The sequence below is a fragment of the Lampris incognitus genome, chromosome 4 (assembly GCF_029633865.1).
Source record: "Lampris incognitus isolate fLamInc1 chromosome 4, fLamInc1.hap2, whole genome shotgun sequence".
Classification (NCBI taxonomy): Eukaryota; Metazoa; Chordata; class Actinopteri; order Lampriformes; family Lampridae; genus Lampris; species Lampris incognitus.
This window is the reverse complement of record NC_079214.1, coordinates 3387732-3407464: the sequence shown is the minus strand read 5'-3', so window position 1 is coordinate 3407464 and position 19733 is coordinate 3387732. Positions and strand designations below refer to the sequence as shown.

The window sequence follows — 19733 nt, the reverse complement described above, 5'->3', positions numbered from 1 at the left end:
GGTTGGGGCATCTGTTCAGGGGGGACGGGGAACTGGGGGGTATAGCGTGATCCTCCCATGCACTATGTCCCCCCGGTGAAACTCCTCACTGTCAGGTGAAAAGAAGCGGCTGATGTCTCCACATGTATGGGAGGAGGCATGTGGTGCAGCCCTCCCCGGGTCTGCAGAGGGGGTGGAGCAGAGACCGGGACGGTCTGGAAGAGTGGGGTAATTGGCCGGATACAATTGGGGAGAAAAAGGGGGAAAAATCCAAGAAAGAAAATGTTGTGGAGCCTAAATATGTATTTAATGCTTTGTGGGGTCCCGTCCTGGATCTCAGCCTGGCAGGGGCTTTGAGTTTTAATGATTCCCAAGTTGAACAGATTTGAGTCGAGGAACCAGATGAACGTCTTCCAAAGACTCTCATGATGAGGAGCAAAAAAAAAAAAGAAGAAAAGTTTAGCCAGCCAGAAACAGTCACTGGGACCCGGCCCTGGAGCCAACTCTGGGGTGGTGCTTGTAGGTACACACCTGGTAGCTGGGTTGCCCACTTAACCTGGCTAGACTGAGCCAGAACTCCAGCTCACAACACTCAACAAACCCATGCATACATGTTGCCACTGCCACACCACACACATCACACTCCGTCTCCACATTCTCATCACACTTACTCATTACTGAACACCTGTTAAACCGCCAAAGTCCTCACATTCAACACTGTTCCACTTCCCTCACATTCCTCCATATCCTCCTCACATCCACCTCATTCATCACCCCCTCCCACACTCTCTCCACAGCCGCTCCTCTCACTTCTCCCCCTCTTCAACATCTGTACATCACTCTGGTTTTCACACTCATCAGACTCACTCTCCTCTCTCCTCCTTCCACATACATGTCTATCTCCCCTTCCTCACCCAACACAGCCTCTCCCTCCATCACACTAACCCATTCTCTCAGCATCCCCCCTTGACCTTCTCCAACACCCCCTCCGCCGTACCCAACCACATTCCATCACCCCTTCCCCTCACTTCATCTACCAGTACCTGGGCCCTCATAAACCCTGGTACATACCCACACACCACATCCCTTATCTTCCTAAACCCTGGTACATACCCACACACCACATCCCTCATCTTCCTAAACCCTGGTACATACCCACACACCACATCCATCATCTTCCTAAACCCTGGTACATACCCACACACCACATCCCTTATCTTCCTAAACCCTGGTACATACCCACACACCACATCCCTTATCTTCCTAAACACTGGTACATACCCACACACCACATCCCTTATCTTCCTAAACCCTGGTACATACCCACACACCACATCCCTTATCTTCCTAAACCCTGGTACATACCCACACACCACATCCCTTATCTTCCTAAACCCTGGTACATACCCACACACCACATCCCTTATCTTCCTAAACCCTGGTACATACCCACACACCACATCCCTTATCTTCCTAAACACTGGTACATACCCACACACCACATCCCTTATCTTCCTAAACCCTGGTACATACCCACACACCACATCCCTTATCTTCCTAAACCCTGGTACATACCCACACACCCAATCCCTTATCTTCCTAAACCCTGGTACATACTCACACAACACATCCCTCATCTTCATAAACCCTGGTACATACCCACACACCCCAGTACATACCCACACACCCCATCCCTTATCTTCCTAAACCCTAGTACATACCCACACACCCCATCCCTTATCTTCCTAAACCCTGGTACATACCCACACACCACATCCATCATCTTCCTAAACCCTGGTACATACCCACACACCCCAGTACATACCCACACACCCCATCCCTTATCTTCCTAAACCCTGGTACATACTCACACAACACATCCCTTATCTTCCTAAACCCTGGTACATACCCACACACCAAATCCCTTATCTTCATAAACCCTGGTACATACCCACACACCACATCCCTTATCTTCCTAAACCCTGGTACATACTCACACACCACATCCCTTATCTTCCTAAACCCTGGTACATACCCACACACCACATCCCTTATCTTCCTAAACCCTGGTACATACCCACACACCCAATCCCTTATCTTCCTAAACCCTGGTACATACTCACACAACACATCCCTCATCTTCATAAACCCTGGTACATACCCACACACCCCAGTACATACCCACACACCCCATCCCTTATCTTCCTAAACCCTGGTACATACCCACACACCCCATCCCTTATCTTCCTAAACCCTGGTACATACCCACACACCACATCCATCATCTTCCTAAAGCCTGGTACATACCCACACACCACATCCATCATCTTCCTAAACCCTGGTACATACCCACACACCCCAGTACATACCCACACACCCCATCCCTTATCTTCCTAAACCCTGGTACATACTCACACAACACATCCCTTATCTTCCTAAACCCTGGTACATACCCACACACCAAATCCCTTATCTTCATAAACCCTGGTACATACCCACACACCACATCCCTTATCTTCCTAAACCCTGGTACATACTCACACACCACATCCCTTATCTTCCTAAACCCTGGTACATACCCACACACCCAATCCCTTATCTTCCTAAACCCTGGTACATACCCACACACCACATCCCTCATCTTCCTAAACCCTGGTACATACCCACACACCAAATCCCTTATCTTCCTAAACCCTGGTACATACCCACACACCACATCCCTTATCTTCCTAAACACTGGTACATACCCACACACCACATCCCTTATCTTCCTAAACCCTGGTACATACCCACACACCACTTCTCTTGTCTTCCTAAACACTGGTACATACCCACACACCACATCCCTTATCTTCCTAAACCCTGGTACATACCCACACACCACATTCCTTATCTTCCTAAACCCTGGTACATACCCACACACCACATACCTTATCTTCCTAAACCCTGGTACATACCCACACACCACATACCTTATCTTCCTAAACCCTGGTACATACCCACACACCACATCCCTTATCTTCCTAAACCCTGGTACATACCCACACACCACTTCTCTTGTCTTCCTAAACACTGGTACATACCCACACAACACATCCCTCATCTTCCTAAACCCTGGTACATACCCACACACCACATTCCTTATCTTCCTAAACCCTGGTACATACCCACACACCACATCCCTTATCTTCCTAAACCCTGGTACATACCCACACACCCAATCCCTTATCTTCCTAAACCCTGGTACATACTCACACAACACATCCCTCATCTTCCTAAACCCTGGTACATACCCACACACCACTTCTCTTGTCTTCCTAAACCCTGGTACATACCCACACACCACTTCTCTTGTCTTCCTAAACCCTGGTACATACCCACACACCACATCCCTTATCTTCCTAAACCCTGGTACATACCCACACACCACATCCCTTATCTTCCTAAACCCTGGTACATACCCACACACCACATCCCTTATCTTCCTAAACCCTGGTACATACCCACACACCACTTCTCTTGTCTTCCTAAACACTGGTACATACCCACACACCCAATCCCTTATCTTCCTAAACCCTGGTACATACCCACACACCACATTCCTTATCTTCCTAAACCCTGGTACATACCCACACACCACATCCCTTATCTTCCTAAACCCTGGTACATACCCACACACCACATACCTTATCTTCCTAAACCCTGGTACATACCCACACACCACATCCATCATCTTCCTAAACCCTGGTACATACCCACACACCCCATCCCTTATCTTCCTAAACCCTGGTACATACCCACACACCCAATCCCTTATCTTCCTAAACCCTGGTACATACCCACACACCACATTCCTTATCTTCCTAAACCCTGGTACATACCCACACACCACATCCCTTATCTTCCTAAACCCTGGTACATACCCACACACCCAATCCCTTATCTTCCTAAACCCTGGTACATACTCACACAACACATCCCTCATCTTCCTAAACCCTGGTACATACCCACACACCACTTCTCTTGTCTTCCTAAACCCTGGTACATACCCACACACCACTTCTCTTGTCTTCCTAAACCCTGGTACATACCCACACACCACATCCCTTATCTTCCTAAACCCTGGTACATACCCACACACCACATCCCTTATCTTCCTAAACCCTGGTACATACCCACACACCACATCCCTTATCTTCCTAAACCCTGGTACATACCCACACACCACTTCTCTTGTCTTCCTAAACACTGGTACATACCCACACACCACATCCCTTATCTTCCTAAACCCTGGTACATACCCACACACCACATTCCTTATCTTCCTAAACCCTGGTACATACCCACACACCACATCCCTTATCTTCCTAAACCCTGGTACATACCCACACACCACATACCTTATCTTCCTAAACCCTGGTACATACCCACACACCACATCCATCATCTTCCTAAACCCTGGTACATACCCACACACCCCATCCCTTATCTTCCTAAACCCTGGTACATACCCACACACCCAATCCCTTATCTTCCTAAACCCTGGTACATACCCACACACCACATCCCTCATCTTCATAAACCCTGGTACATACCCACACACCACATCCCTTATCTTCCTAAACCCTGGTACATACCCACACACCACATCCCTTATCTTCCTAAACCCTGGTACATACCCACACACCACATCCATTATCTTCCTAAACCCTGGTACATACCCACACACCACATCCCTTATCTTCCTAAACCCTGGTACATACTCACACACCACATCCCTGATCTTCCTAAACCCTGGTATATACTCACACACCACATCCCTCATCTTCCTAAACCCTGGTACATACCCACACACCACATCCCTCATCTTCCTAAACCCTGGTACATACCCACACACCACATCCCTTATCTTCCTAAACCCTGGTACATACTCACACACCACATCCCTCATCTTCCTAAACCCTGGTACATACTCACACACCACATCCCTCATCTTCCTAAACCCGCTCTCCACATCCTCCTGTTGTAGACTGTGTTCCCCTCACATGTGATGTTTGGATTTAAAACACTGGCTGTTCCCACGCCTGTTCCACATCCTCACCTTCATACTGCACACATCTCACAAACTCCCCCCATGCTCCAAGCACCTCCTTGTAAAACTCAAGACACTCTCAACATACCTTTCTTCAGCTGCATACACACTCCACCCTCTGCACACCCTCCACATTTATAAACTGCCTCCATTAAAAACACCTTCCACAGGTGTGAGCCCTCTTGTTTCTTAAGTATCGAACCATCATTTTCACCCTACGTGCTTTCTTTTTCACCCCTACATCGATTAACTTCAACCCACCATCTTCATACTCGTTTTCCATCCCCTCCCTTGCTGTCCTAACTCCCTTCCCATCCCACAGAAACTCTCACCATTCTTTCCACCTCCTTCAACTTTCTCAGGCACATCCAACACATTCATTACATCCACAACCATACTCATAACTCATCCAGTCACTACCTCCACCTTCACTTTCAGCTTCACCCTCTAAGTTCCCAAAACCCCAAAGTCTTTCTAATCTTATTCAATATCTCTTCATACTGTACATCTCCCCCTTCCTCACCCTCAATCCCTAAATTCACTCCCAACACCCTGAAATAATCCTTCTTCTCTTTTAATCCTATTCCTAAATCTTCTCTACTTGCCCCTATATACATAACTTCTGACTTATCCATGTTTACTTTAGCCCCTGATGCCCTACCATACAGCTCTACACTATCTAATACCCCAACTACACTTCCCCTGCTCCCAACTGTAACTATCGTGTCATCTGCATACTGATAAACTAAGCTCACCTGCCCTCCTGGTAGCTCTATACCCCTTATCCTATCATTTCCCTTCAGAAGTGCCGCCAATGGTTCTGCCGACAAGGAGTCCAGCAGAGCCGACACGGGGCACCCCTGCCTGCCTGACCTCCCTGTCCTAAATGGGTCTGTGACTATCCCATTGATTTTACTACAACTTACTGCCCTGTCGTACATCCTTCGGATCCATCCTACCAGCCTATGCCCAAACCATCTTTCTCTAACACCCTGTAAGCTGTATGCTAGCTGGTGTGCTGTAAGCCTGTGTGCTTCCCACCACCGTTCCTATAACTCGTTTCATCCTGTTGGCTAACACTCTTGCTAATATTCTATAGTCATTATTCAACATGCTACGTGGCCTGTAGTTTTCTAATCTAGTCCTACGCCCTTTCTTGTAAATGATGCTGACTAACCCTGTTGACATCCTACCTGGCATCTCGTTCTTTTCTTCTATCCATCTAAATAATCTCTTTAACACTGGCACTAATTCCTCTCTAAACTCTATGTAACATTCACCAGTTAAACCATCTATCCCTGGACTCTTGTTCCGACCTAACCCTGCTATTGCTGCCTCTACTTCTCCTGTCCCTATGTCTCCCTCACACACCTCTCCATCATCATCACTTACTCTGGCCTTCACCTTATCTAACACTTGTCCTACGCTGTCTTCATCAATCTGTTCTTTCCTAAACAAATCCCTATGAAAAGCTTCTGCTCTTGGGAGGAAGAGCCTTTGGGAGTCTTGGGAGAGAGAGCCTCCTCTGCTGCTCTCCCTGAGGTTTCTTCCTGGTGTTCCTCCCTGTTAAAGGTTTTAGGGAGCTGTTCCTTATCCGATGTGAGGGTGTAAGGACAGGATGTTGTGTTGCTGTAAAGCCCCCTGAGGTACATTTGTAATTTGTGATACTGGGCTACACAAATAAAATTGACCTATCTTGACTTACTCTTTGAGACACCCCTACAAAATCTGTCACCTCCCTACCATCTTTTCTAAATAATTCTTCTGTTCCGTCTTTTGTAACCCTGGAAAAATACCTCGTACATCTCTCTCACTCAACTACACATCTAGCCCTGCTTCTACCTATTGCTCCCATACACCTCTTTTGTTCTATCCCCTCCAGTTCATCTTTTATTCTAGTATAGTCCCCTAAATCATAACCCACCTCCCTCTCTGCCCTAACCTTACTTCTTCTGCCTCTGCTATCATCTAGACTCAATATCTTTTTCTTTTTTTTTGGACCCCCCCCCCTTTTTTTTGTGTTCCCAAATTTTATCTGGCCAATTACCCCACTCTTCCGAGCTGTCCCGGTCGCTGCTCCACCCCCTCTGCCGATCCGGGGAGGACTGCAGACTACCACATGCTTCCTCCCATACACATGGAGTCACCAGCCGCTTCTTTTCACCTGACAGTGAGGAGTTTCGCCAGGGGGACGTAGCGCGTGGGAGGATCACGCTATTCCCCCCAAGTTCCCCCTCCCCCCTGAACAGGCGCCCTGGCCAGAGGAGGCGCTAGTGCAGCAGCCAGGACACATACCCACATCCGGCTTCCCACCCGCAGACATGGCCAATTGTGTCTGTGGGGACGTCTGACCAAGCCGGAGGGAATACGGGGATTCACACTAGTGATCCCCGTGTTGGTGGGCAATGGAATAGACTACCACGCTACCTGGACGCCCCGCACTCAAGATCTTTAGCTGTTATTTCACACTCTCCCACCACCTCCCAATGTCCTCCTCATACATGCTCTCATTCTTTCTTCTCATTATACACTCTCTCACTATGTCCTTATATTTCTCATCTCTCAGCAACTCACCATTCAGACACCCCCCAACCATTCAGACCCCCCCTAACCATTCAGACCCCCCCTAACCATTCAGACACCCCCCCAACCATTCAGACCCCCCCTAACCATTCAGACACCCCCCCCAACCATTCAGACCCCCCCTAACCATTCAGACACCCCCAACCATTCAGACCCCCCCTAACCATTCACACCCCCCCCAACCATTCAGACCCCCCCTAACCATTCAGACACCCCCCAACCATTCAGACCCCCCCTAACCATTCAGACCCCCCCTAACCATTCAGACACCCCCCCAACCATTCAGACACCCCCTAACCATTCAGACCCCCCCTAACCATTCAGACACCACCAACCATTCAGACCCCCCCCAACCATTCAGACCCCCCCTAACCATTCAGACCCCCCCTAGCCATTCAGACACCCCCCCCTAACCATTCAGACCCCCCCAACCATTCAGACACCACCAACCATTCAGACCCCCCCTAATCATTCAGACACCCCCTAACCATTCAGACACCCCCTAACCATTCACCCCCCCCTAACCATTCAGACCCCCCATAACCATTCAAACACCCCCTAACCATTCAGACCCCCCCCAACCATTCACACACCCCCCAACCATTCAGACCCCCCCTAACCATTCAGACCCCCCCCTAACCATTCACCCCCCCTAACCATTCAGACCCCCCCTAACCATTCAGACACCCCCAACCATTCAGACCCCCCCTAACCATTCAGACACCACCAACCATTCAGACCCCCCCTAACCATTCAGACACCACCAACCATTCAGACCCCCCCCCTAATCATTCAGACACCCCCTAACCATTCAGACACCCCAAACCATTCAGACACCCCCTAACCATTCACCCCCCCCTAACCATTCAGACCCCCCATAACCATTCAAACACCCCCTAACCATTCAGACCCCCCCCAACCATTCACACACCCCCCAACCATTCAGACCCCCCCTAACCATTCAGACCCCCCCTAACCATTCAGACACCACCAACCATTCGGACCCCCCCTAACCATTCAGACCCCCCTAACCATTCAGACCCCCCCCTAACCATTCAAACACCCCCTAACCATTCAGACCCCCCTAACCATTCACCCCCCCAACCATTCAGACCCCCCCCTCCTCTCTACACTTTGGCCTAAGCTAAAGTCCAACACCAGGTGATCAGTAAGTATTGTGACTTTATACTCTATTTCCCCTATCTTATCTACTATGAGCTCCGTACTCAGGACTAAATCTACCCTACTCTGTTCTAACACCCCCTCTCCACTTGTCTCCTGGAAAAAGCCCCACCCCCTCTGGATTCCTCTCTCTCCACAACTCCACCAGCCCTTTCCCTCTCATCTCTTCTTTCAACACACTTACTTCTCCATGAATCGCTCTTGAATCTCACACTCGCATCCAACCTTCCACACCACACATTAAAGTCACCCACCACCGTACAGTTCTCACCAACCACCCCTCCCAGTTTCTCAAAACCCCCCCCCCCAAAAACCCCTCCTCTCCTTCTCCTCATTCGGTGCATACACATTCAACAATTGAAATTCTTTACCTAAGTGCTCAAAAGTAACCCCCGTCACTCGCCCCTCACCATCATCCACACATCCCCTAACATTCTCAGCTACACCTCTTCTCACTAATATTGCAACCCCTCTTGTTCTGACTCCACCATTGTTCACATTCATTTCTCCCTCCACTCTCTCTCAACCGCCCCCACACACGCCTCGTCCCAGTGTGTCTCTGTGAACACAAAATATCAGACTCACATACCATGAGGGTTGCTGTCTCCTCATCCTACCCATTAGCTCACCCACATGAGAGGAGGTGATTTTAACCATCAACAGTATAAATGGAGAGAGACCCCCCATTTTAACTGTCTAAGCTATCTTTTCCACTTCCTTGGTATTCTAGCAGATTTCCTCCCCACTGGACTCTTCCTGTTTGTAGCTAGCTTCTCTGGTTTAGCCTCCTCACTGTCTGTCCACTACTACTACTACTACTACCACCACTACTACTACTACTACCACTACTACTACCACTACTACTACTACTACTACTACTACCACTACTACCACTACTACTACTACCACTACTACTACCACTACTACTACCACCACTACCACCACCACTACCACTACTACTACTACTACTACCACTACTACTACTACCACTACTACTACTACCACTACTACTACCACCACTACCACCACCACTACCACTACTACTACTACTACTACTACTACTACCACTACTACTACCACTACTACTACTACCACTACCACTACTACTACCACTACTACTACTACCACTACTACTACCACTACTACTACCACCACTACCACCACCACTACCACTACTACTACTACTACTACTACTAGTACTACTTTCAGCTGCTCCCGTTAGGGGGCGCCACAGTGGATCATCTGTTTCCATTTCTTCCTGTCTTCTGCGTCTTCCTCTGTCACACCAGCCACCTGCATGTCCTCCCTCACCACATCCATAAACCTCCTCTTTGGCCTTCCTCTTCTCCTCTTCCCTGGCAGCTCCATATTCAGCCTCCTTCTCCCAGTATACCCAGCATCTCTCCTCCACACATGTCCACACCATCTCCATCTTGTCTCTCTTGCTTTGTCTCCAAACCGTCCAACCTGAGCTGTCCCTCTAATATACTCCTTCCTAATCCTGTCCTTCTTCATCACTCCCAATGAAAATCTTATCATCTTCATCTCTGCCACCTCCAGCTCCACCTCCTGTCTTTTCATCAGGGCCACTGTCTCCAAACCATATAACATAGCTGGTCTCACTACCATCTTGTAAACCTTCCCTTTAACTCTTGCTGGTACCCTTCTGTCACACATCACTCCTGACACTCTTCTCCACCCGCTCCACCCTGCCTGCACTCTCTTCTTCACCTCTCTTCTGCACTCCCCGTTACTTTGGACAGTTGACCCCAAGTATTTAAACTCATCCACCTTCGTCACCTCTACTCCTTGCATCCTCACCATCCCACTGTCCTCCCTCTCATTCACACATATGTATTCTGTCTTGCTCCTACTGACTTTCATTCCTCTTCTCTCCAGTGCATACCTCCACCTCTCCAGGCTCTCCTCCACCTGCACCCTGCTCTCACTACAGATCACAATGTCATCTGCGAACATCATACTCCACGGAGACTCCTGCCTGACCTCGTCTGTCAACCTGTCCATCACCAATCCTCCTCACTGTCTGTAATGTCCAAAATAACCCACCCCCCCTCCATTTCCCATCCCACCGTCCTCCCCTCTGTTCCTCTTCCCTTCTTTCACTCTCACTGCCACGTCATCCTTCTTCTTCCCTCCTTCCTTCTTTCTTGGCTTACTGTCCGTGTTGCTGCCGGTCTCAGTCTCTTTTTCACCTCCTGCCTCCATGGGTGTGTCCTCTGCTGCCGTCTCATCCTCCTCTCCTTCTCGCTCCACCACCTCCTCTATCTGCTCTCCGTCGCCATCTTTCCTTGCACCGTTCTCCTCTGCTCCCACCTCTTCTCCTCTGCCTCCTTCTTCTTCTCTCTGCTTCTCCTCCTCTTCTCTCGCTGTCTCTCTCAGTCTCTCCCGTAGTGTCCCCTCTTGCTGCCCTAAAAGCAAGCAAACTCTGGGCGCTCTCTAAAGATGTGTCCGGGTTTAATGCAGAGTCTGTACACACCAACTTGTCTGTCGTGAATGACTCTAAAGTATTCTGCACCTCTTGGTCTCGCATGTTGTGGAGTAGGGGAGTGAGTGGACCCGGTCGCTGAAACGTACTTTAAGAATCTCGTTCGGTCAGCTATTCCTGTTCCAGGCCACAGCGTCGTTTAACTGGCGAGCACGCCGTCACTCCCCACTCTCCCAGCTCTACCAGTATCTTCCAGTCCTCCAGACAGACCGGCAGGTTGATGGAGGACACCACCATGTCATTGTTTGTGGTGTCTCTGGCGTGAATCATCGCCCCTTTCACTCGTACGCCGTCCATCAATTTGGCTTTCCCCTCCTCATCCTTCATTGTGACTTCAAAAGTCTTCTCTCCTCTTACTCTGCAGCCGACTACCTCCCCACACTCTTTCTTCACCTCCTTCTGTATTTCCACCATGGTACCTCTTTCCTTTCCCTCCACTTCCACCATCAGCTCTTTGCCGTACTTCTCTCTCCTTTCTCCGTGTTCTTCTCCACTGTTTTTCTGTCGTTCGCCGTCTGTTCACTCGTCTGTTCCGTGTCCTCTTGTTGTCGTTTTCCTTTCCTTTGTCGTTTCCTTTTTGTCTCTTAGCCTCTTCACTCCTCACGTCTTTATCGTTCTTTCTGTCCGTATTCTTTAAATTCGTCGTTTGTTCCTTTCCATTGTTCGTGGCCACAATTCCCGTCCGAAAAATAACACTCGCAAGAAAAGTCCCCCAAACAGCCAACGCTGCCGGGGGACAGACGACTAAAACAAACAACAGACTTTTAGACAAAGGAAACACAGGCACAAAATCAACGAGCCAAACGCTTCTCCAAACACACGTAGCTGCTGTCGCACCTCCTGCTGCAGGAAGGGGCGTTCTCCTGCGTGGTACGTGCTCCACCAGGGCAGCCGGGGCGCCCCGGCTCCACCAGGGCAGCCGGGGCGCCCCAGGAATGTGATGTTGGATATCATACGGAGCTGGCAGATGTTGGATTTCACAGCAGAATCAATTTGCTGAATTTAAGGGCCTGCTCCAAGATCACAGCGGGATCTGACCATAAGGCTTGGTATAGGTGGACAGCTGACCAAGAGTTTGACCGATGGGCTCAGTCACATGGGGGGGGGGGCCTTGCTATTTCTAATAAAAGGGGGATTCAAAAGATTTAACAGATTTCCTGCGTTCAGTTGCAACCCACCTTGTTCTGGGTCTGGAGTGTAGGTAAAAGGCTGTACATCGTGGGATCTTCCGGCATTGGTCACCACGTAGATCCCGACGCACACTGCCGAGGGGATGGCTGGGTTCTGGTACGGAGGAACCTTCACTATCAGGTGATTCTTCGGGGCGATCATATGAAAGATTACATGTAGTTAGGATAAAAGAACGAGCAGTGGATGGCTTCCACTTGTGTAATCCATTGCAAGTCATGGCTGGAATGTTAACAAGTCTTTTTTTTACTTAAACCAGAGGCCCTCAATCAGGTCCTCAGGTGCCAGGAGTAGTACTTGTTTTCTGTTCCACAAGGTAGCTCATTACATTCAGCTGTTATTCCAGTTATTCAAGCCTCAGATCAGGGAGGTTTTACAGCTACAACAGGTGTTTGCAGTGAACTACTTGGTAGAATAGAGAACCAGCAGTACTGACGTCCGGGTGGCGTGGCGGTCTATTCTGTTGCCTACCAACATGGGGATCATCGGATCAAATCCCCATGTTGCCTCCAGCTTGGTCGGGCATCCCCACAGACACATTTGGCCGTGTCTGCGGTTGGGAAGCCGGATGTGGGTATGTGTCCTGGTCGCTGCACTAGCGCCTCCTCTGGTCAGTCGGGGCACCTGTTCGGGGAGGAGGGGGAACAGGGGGGAATAGCGTGAGCCTCTCACATGCTACGTCCCCCTGGTGAAACTCCTCACTGTCAGGTGAAAAGAAGTGGCTGGTGACTCCACATGTACGGGAGGAGGCATGTGGTAGTCTGCAGCCCTCCCCGGATCAGCAGAGGGGGTGGAGCAGCAACCGGGATGGCTCGGGAGGGTGGAGTGATTAGCCAAGTACAATTGGGGAGAAAAAAAAAGGGGGGGATAACAGTAAAGGTGGTATCTGAGGATGTCAATAAGGACCAGTTAGGAGGACTCGGGGGCAGGTGGAGGTAAAACGATTAAAGATTAGATTAGATTGTTTATTAGCCACACGAACAAGGCCAGTGGAATTTGTTTTTAGTACAGAAAGCAGATAGTAAAATACTTTAACGAAAACATAATTTACAACAGTAGGATATTAGATATAAAAACCTTCTAAATTTGCTGATACTAGTGAAAGGTCTGGTTGACTGAGGTAAACACCAAGAACCACAGCAAACAATGCTGTCAGTATACGATTCAGGTCTCAGACGTATTAATCGCTGGGTCCTTGCTCACATTCGTCTGACCCTTCAGATGGCAAAGGTTTAAATTATTCTCGAGACGTTCGATGTATTTCCGCCTCTGAGGCTCGGTGTAATTGGGTCAGAATACAATGAGGCCCCTCAAACACTGAAACAAGCAGCCCCGTAAGGAGATTACATCTAAAGCCCTGGACAAATCTGAACCGGCTGCTTCTGTCCAACCACCTGATTTCTCCATGGAATTAATACATGCGGGACAAACATAACAACAGAAAAATCCTGTTTACCTGGTGGAAAAGCTCCATGTCAATTTCAGCCTCTGCCTTCCACGATTTCTCATCTGGAAGGAACAAAAAAAAGTGTGCAAATGTTGCTTGGCAAACACCCCAAGTATCAGAAAAGAAAATAAGGAAATTACTTCAGAGAGGCACTTTTACTAATACTTTTCATTCCTCACCAGAATTATTCTCCTGAAATATGACTTTGGTGTCTTTCAGAAAGTTCTTGCCAATGATGAAGACTTCTTCTCCACCTTGTACTGAACAGCTGTGGAGCGACTTCTTCAGGATCTCGGGCGCCCCGGCAGGCTGAGCTACGAACACAACACAACACACACGCAGCATTACACACACGACTGAACTTACATTCATCCATAAAAGGGACAGAACATTTAACCTGAATACACGCATGGGATTGTATCGCTTTTGTAACTCCACTGGCAGGCGCCATGCAGTCTGCTGGAGGAGCGATGTGTACCGTCACATAGACCCAATGCTGAGAAACTCCATCGGTGTCACCCTTCAAAACAGACGACACAAAACACGTAAAGCCTAAACCAGCTTCCAGGGCAGAAGGTGGCACGTGACTGGGAAGGCAGCCAGTAAGAATAAGACCACCAGTGTCCTTCGAAAACCACCTGATGTAATGAGCTGCCATCCCAGTGCTCCCAGTCTTACTGGCCGTGCGCTGTAGCTGGCGTGAGGCCAGAGCATTTACACAAGACACGCGGGGGATTCCTCTGATACCTTCACGTAGTTGACACGGATCCTCCACGATGAGCGCAGTCTTGTTAAGACGGACTTTCAGACACACACATCTGAGTGTGTCGCAAAGCTCTTTACTTCTTCTTTTGGATTTTTCTCCTCTTTTGTCCACAATTGTACCTGGCCAATTACCTCGCTCTCTGAGCCGTCCTGGTCTCTGCTCCAACCCCCCTGCTGATCCGGGGAGGGCCGCAGACTACCACATGCCTCCTCCCATACATGTGGAGTCACCAGCCGCTTTTCACCTGACAGTGAGGAGTTTCACCAGGGGGAGGATCACGCTATTCCCGCCAGTTCCCCCTGCCCCCGACCAACCAGAGGAGGCGCTAGTGCAGCGACCAGGACACATTCCCACATCCGGCTTCCCACCTGCAGACACGGCCGATTGGGTCTGTAGGGACGCCCGAGCAAGCCGGAGGTGACATGGGGATTTGAACCAGCGATCCCTGTGTTGGTAGGCAGCGGAATAGACCACCACACTACCCGGATGCACACGAGCACTTCATTTTTAATTATTCACATGAATCAACAGTTTAAATCATATCTCCCCAACTGTATTGTTTCCTTGGGTTTACTTTTACTTTGAATTAAAAGCAGATTTAGAGACAACTCCAACGAGGGAAGAAGTATGGCTTCCCTATCTTGTTGGAGGACACTTGAAAAGGACATGTTGATGTTGATGGACACATTACTCACAGTATACTTCTAAGGAACGATAGTAAAAGTACTGTCTGATTTGAAACCATTTAAATATCTGGTACTGTGTTACCCTGTTGTACTCACTGTCTCAACACGGCTCTCTTGGACACAGAGAAAATAAGGACCGTTTTAGTCAAGTCAGTTTTATTTGTATAATATCACAAATCAAAAGTCTACCTCAGGGGGCTTTACAGCAGCACAACATCCTGTCCTTAGACCCTCACATCGGATACAGGACAACTCCCTAAATAAAACCCTTTAACAGGGAGAAACAATAGGGAGAAACCTCAGGGAGAGCAACAGAGGAGGATCTCGCTCCCAAGACGGACAACGTGACATGATGGTGTGTGTACAGAATAAAACACAATTTACAGAATTTAACATTGAAAAAGGATAACAGAATTTAAAATAACTATAAGATACAGCTCAGGACCGGAGCCACACAATCACCATGGAGACCTGACAGGAGGACAGACTTGACATGTACACAGGGGCGACTCACATTATACCATTCACACACACAGGAGAAGAGAAAGAAGACATCACTCAGAGAGAGAAAAGATGTGAGAGGAGAGAATAGTTTCTAATAATCAATAATCTGTACTCTATCATCTATACTCTACAATCTCATTGGTAGGACAGTGCTTGGTAAATTCACTGAGACAGAAACCGACCAGCTTTGCAGTACAGGTTGCAGTAACGTATTTCAGCAGTGTAAATGAAACTGTTTTTGGAGGTAGTTATAGTAATATTGCTGAGGCTGCAAATTGGTGCAGCATCAGCAGTAATGTGGACGTTGTACCGGACCGTTGTGGTGAAGAGGGAGCTGAGCCGGAAGGCAAAGCTCTCAATTTACCGGTCAATCTTCGTCCCAACCCTCACCTATGGTCATGAGCTTTGGGTAGTGACTGAAAGGGTGAGATCATGGATACAAGCGGCTGAAATGAGTTTCCTCCGTAGCGTGTCTGGGCTCAGCCTTAGAGATAGGGTGAGGAGCTTGGACATCCGGAGGGAGCTCGGGGGAGAGCCGCTGCTCCTTCGCATCGAAAGGAGCCAGTTGAGGTGGTTAGGGCATCTGATTAGGATGCCTCCTTGGGTGCCTTCCTTTGGAGGTTTACCGGCCTGGGCACGGCCAACTGGGAGGACACCCTGGGGTAGACCCAGAACTTGCTGGAGGGACTATATGGCCAATCTGGCATGGGAATACCTTGGGATCCCCCAGGAGGAGCTGGAGGACATTGCTGGGGAGAGGGACGTCTGGAGCGCCCTACTTAGCTTGCTGCCACCGCGACCCGACCCTGGAGAAGCGGCTGTAGATGAATGAATGAATGTTCTTTTTTCTTGGGGGGGGGTATTTTCCCCCATTTTTCTCCCCAATTGTACTTGGCCAATTACCCCACTCTTACCCACATCCGGCTTCCCACCCGCAGACATGGCCAATTGTGTCTGTAGGGACGCCCGACCAAGCCGGACGTAACACGGGGATTTGAACCAGTGAATGATCCCTGTGTTGGTAGGCAATGGAATAGACCGCTACGCCACCCGGATGCCGAATGAATTAATGTTAAAGTAATATTTCAGTAGATCAGGGAAATATAATTTGCTTCAAAAGAAAAAAGGAATATCCTTGTCTGTGTCCCTTTGGATATCAGTCATCATCTTTACGGAGAAAAAACTCATGTCAGAAAATGATTGTTGATTGTAGAGTTGAACTTATCAGGCATCTAACCCTGTAGATGTAATTCATTATACAGCCAGAGAACCGTATCCTCACTAAAACCAATACTGAATCATGTCCCCCACCAAGTATGAGCTGATTCTCTACAATATGAAGATACAGTAAAATTGATTAAAGTTGATATTTTATTATATATAAAACATCCAGATTGTGATACTATATCAACCTCCTGGCCCTTACTCACTATTTCTTGAAGAATTTGGAGAATGTGTCTCAGGCCTTGTTACTCGCTCTGATGAGATTCTAATTCTAGGTGATTTCAATATTCATCTGAATTAGGCTGCTGATCCTCTAAGTAAAGCCTTTCTGGCACTAGCTGGTACTTTTGGGTTCACTCAGTTTGTTCAAGAGTCAACTCATTGCAGTGGTAACACCGCTGATGGTGGTTTTATCTAAAGGTATAGCTGTTTCTGATCTGATGTCTTACTAACCACATCTGCTGTGTCAGATCATTTTCTCATCAAATTTAAGCATTATTGGCCTGTCCAGTTAATGTCAGCACAGATGTAATTGCCACTCGCCCCACTGGTCCATCCACTGTAGCTGCATTTGGCCAGCAGCTGCCTGAAGTCTTGGCTCCTTTCACTGTAGTGACTGACTCTGTTGAAAATTTCACTAGTGACTTAAATGTGGCCCTCTCTAGTCTCCTCGATTCAGTTGCACCTCTCACTACCAGAGCTAGGAGACTAAAGAGGCCTACACCCTGGTTTAATGATGAGACACGTGCTCTTAAGCGGACCTGCAGGAGACTGGAACGTAAACGGTGAAAATCAAAACTGGAAGTCTTTTACCTATCGTGGCACGAGTTGATGAGATCTTAAACAAAATTAGTTCTTCAGCTCCATCTACTCCTGAAGATCCCGTTTTACTAAATTCATATCAATACAATGAGTCACTGACAGTTCCAGTTATTACAGCTTTTGAGACTATCTCTCCTGATACTTTGACCAAGTTTGTGTCAGCTTCTAAACCAACTGCTTGCCTACTTGTCCGTCCCCTTACCAGCAAAACTTTTTAAAGACCTCTGGCCTTTTCTGGGACCTACAATGCTAGACATTGTTAATTTATCACTTACTACTGGCATTGTTCCCAGCAGTTTTAAGACAGCTGTGGTTAAATCTCTACTTAAAAAAACCCTATACCTCGATCCAGGGTCTCTTAATAACTATCGACCAGTCTCTAATCTTCCATTCTTTTCTAAAGTACTAGAGAGAGTTGTGTATCAACAACTTTCAACCCATATAGATGAAAACCATCTATATGAACCTTTTCAATTGGCTTTCAGGGCCTGTCACGCCACAGAAACTGCTCTGACCAGAGTGGTGAACGATCTTTTACTATCTATGGACTCGGATTCCACTTCTGTGCTTCTACTACTGGACCTCAGTGCAGCCTTTGTTACTATTAGACAGATTACATTGTAATTTTGGTGTCTCTGGCTTAGCTCTCTCTTGGTTTAAGTCCTACTTATCTGGAAGAACACATTGTGTCTGCTATAGTAATATTACATAAAAATTCTCTGACGTTAAATATGGTGTACCTCAGGTCTCAGTTCTTGGCCCTCTACTTTTCTCTCTTTATAGTTCACCTCTTGGCCAACTTATACACAGTTCTGGAATAAATTGCCATTGCTATGCTGATGATACTCAGTCGTATGTGCCTATTAGGGCTGATCATCATACTCAAACGACTAATTTAGAAGCCTGCTTGGCTTCTGTGAAAAATTGGATATCACTAAACTTTCTGCTTTTAAATTTGGAAAAAAACTGAGATGCTGGTCACTGGCCCTGCTAGACAGACACCAATTTGATCAAGTAATGATAAACCAACTACTGCCAATGACCCATCATCAGTCTGGAGCAGTTTGAAAGACATTACTAACTTGAAGAGACCATCCCCCCACACTGCAGGGAGCCATCAACAGACTGATGGTCTAAATGGGTTTTACTGCAGATTTGAAAAGCAAACTTTCACACACCTCCACCTCTCCGGCCACAATACACAACCAAATGCACTCCCTGCCAGCCATTCCCCCCTCCCTGCCAAACTCCCACCCGCACTCAGGATCTGTGTTATGGACATGTGAAAGCTCTTCCAGAGACAGAAGATCAGGAAGGCACCGGGCCCGGCTGGCGTGTCACCCTCCTGTATTAAAGTCTGCGCTGACCAGCTGGCCCCCATTTTCACACTGATCTTCAACAGATCACTGGAGCTGTGTGAAGTCCCCTCCTGCTTCAAAAGCTCCACTATCATCCTGGTCTCCAAGAAACCCTGTATCACAGGATTAAATGACTACAGGCCCATTGCCCTAACGTCTGTGGTCGTGAAATTCTTCGAGAGACTAGTATTGGCCCACCTGAAAGAAATCACAGGTCCCCTGCTTGACCCTTTGCAGTTTGCCTACCGAGCAAACAGGTCAGTGGAGGATGCAGTCAACATGGTATTGCACTACATCTTCCAACAGCTCAACTCCCCAGGGACATACACAGGGTCCGGCTTGTGGACTTCAGCTCAGCATTCAACACCATCGACCCAGATATCCTCCACTCAAAAC

At 48.1% G+C, this 19733-nt stretch overlaps 1 protein-coding gene across 2 annotated transcripts in view; it reads right to left on the bottom strand.

Annotated features, from left to right (window-relative positions):
- nfat5b (nuclear factor of activated T cells 5b) overlaps positions 1-19733 on the bottom strand; it is a 132912-nt gene that overhangs the window by 9998 nt on the left and 103181 nt on the right. For both annotated transcript variants that reach the window (XM_056278403.1, XM_056278404.1), the window contains exons 8-10: positions 14157-14291; positions 13987-14039; positions 12521-12659 (exon numbers count right to left, since the gene is read on the bottom strand). In XM_056278403.1, the coding sequence (XP_056134378.1) occupies positions 12521-12659; positions 13987-14039; positions 14157-14291 (327 nt within the window). The remainder of the gene's footprint in view (positions 1-12520; positions 12660-13986; positions 14040-14156; positions 14292-19733) is intronic.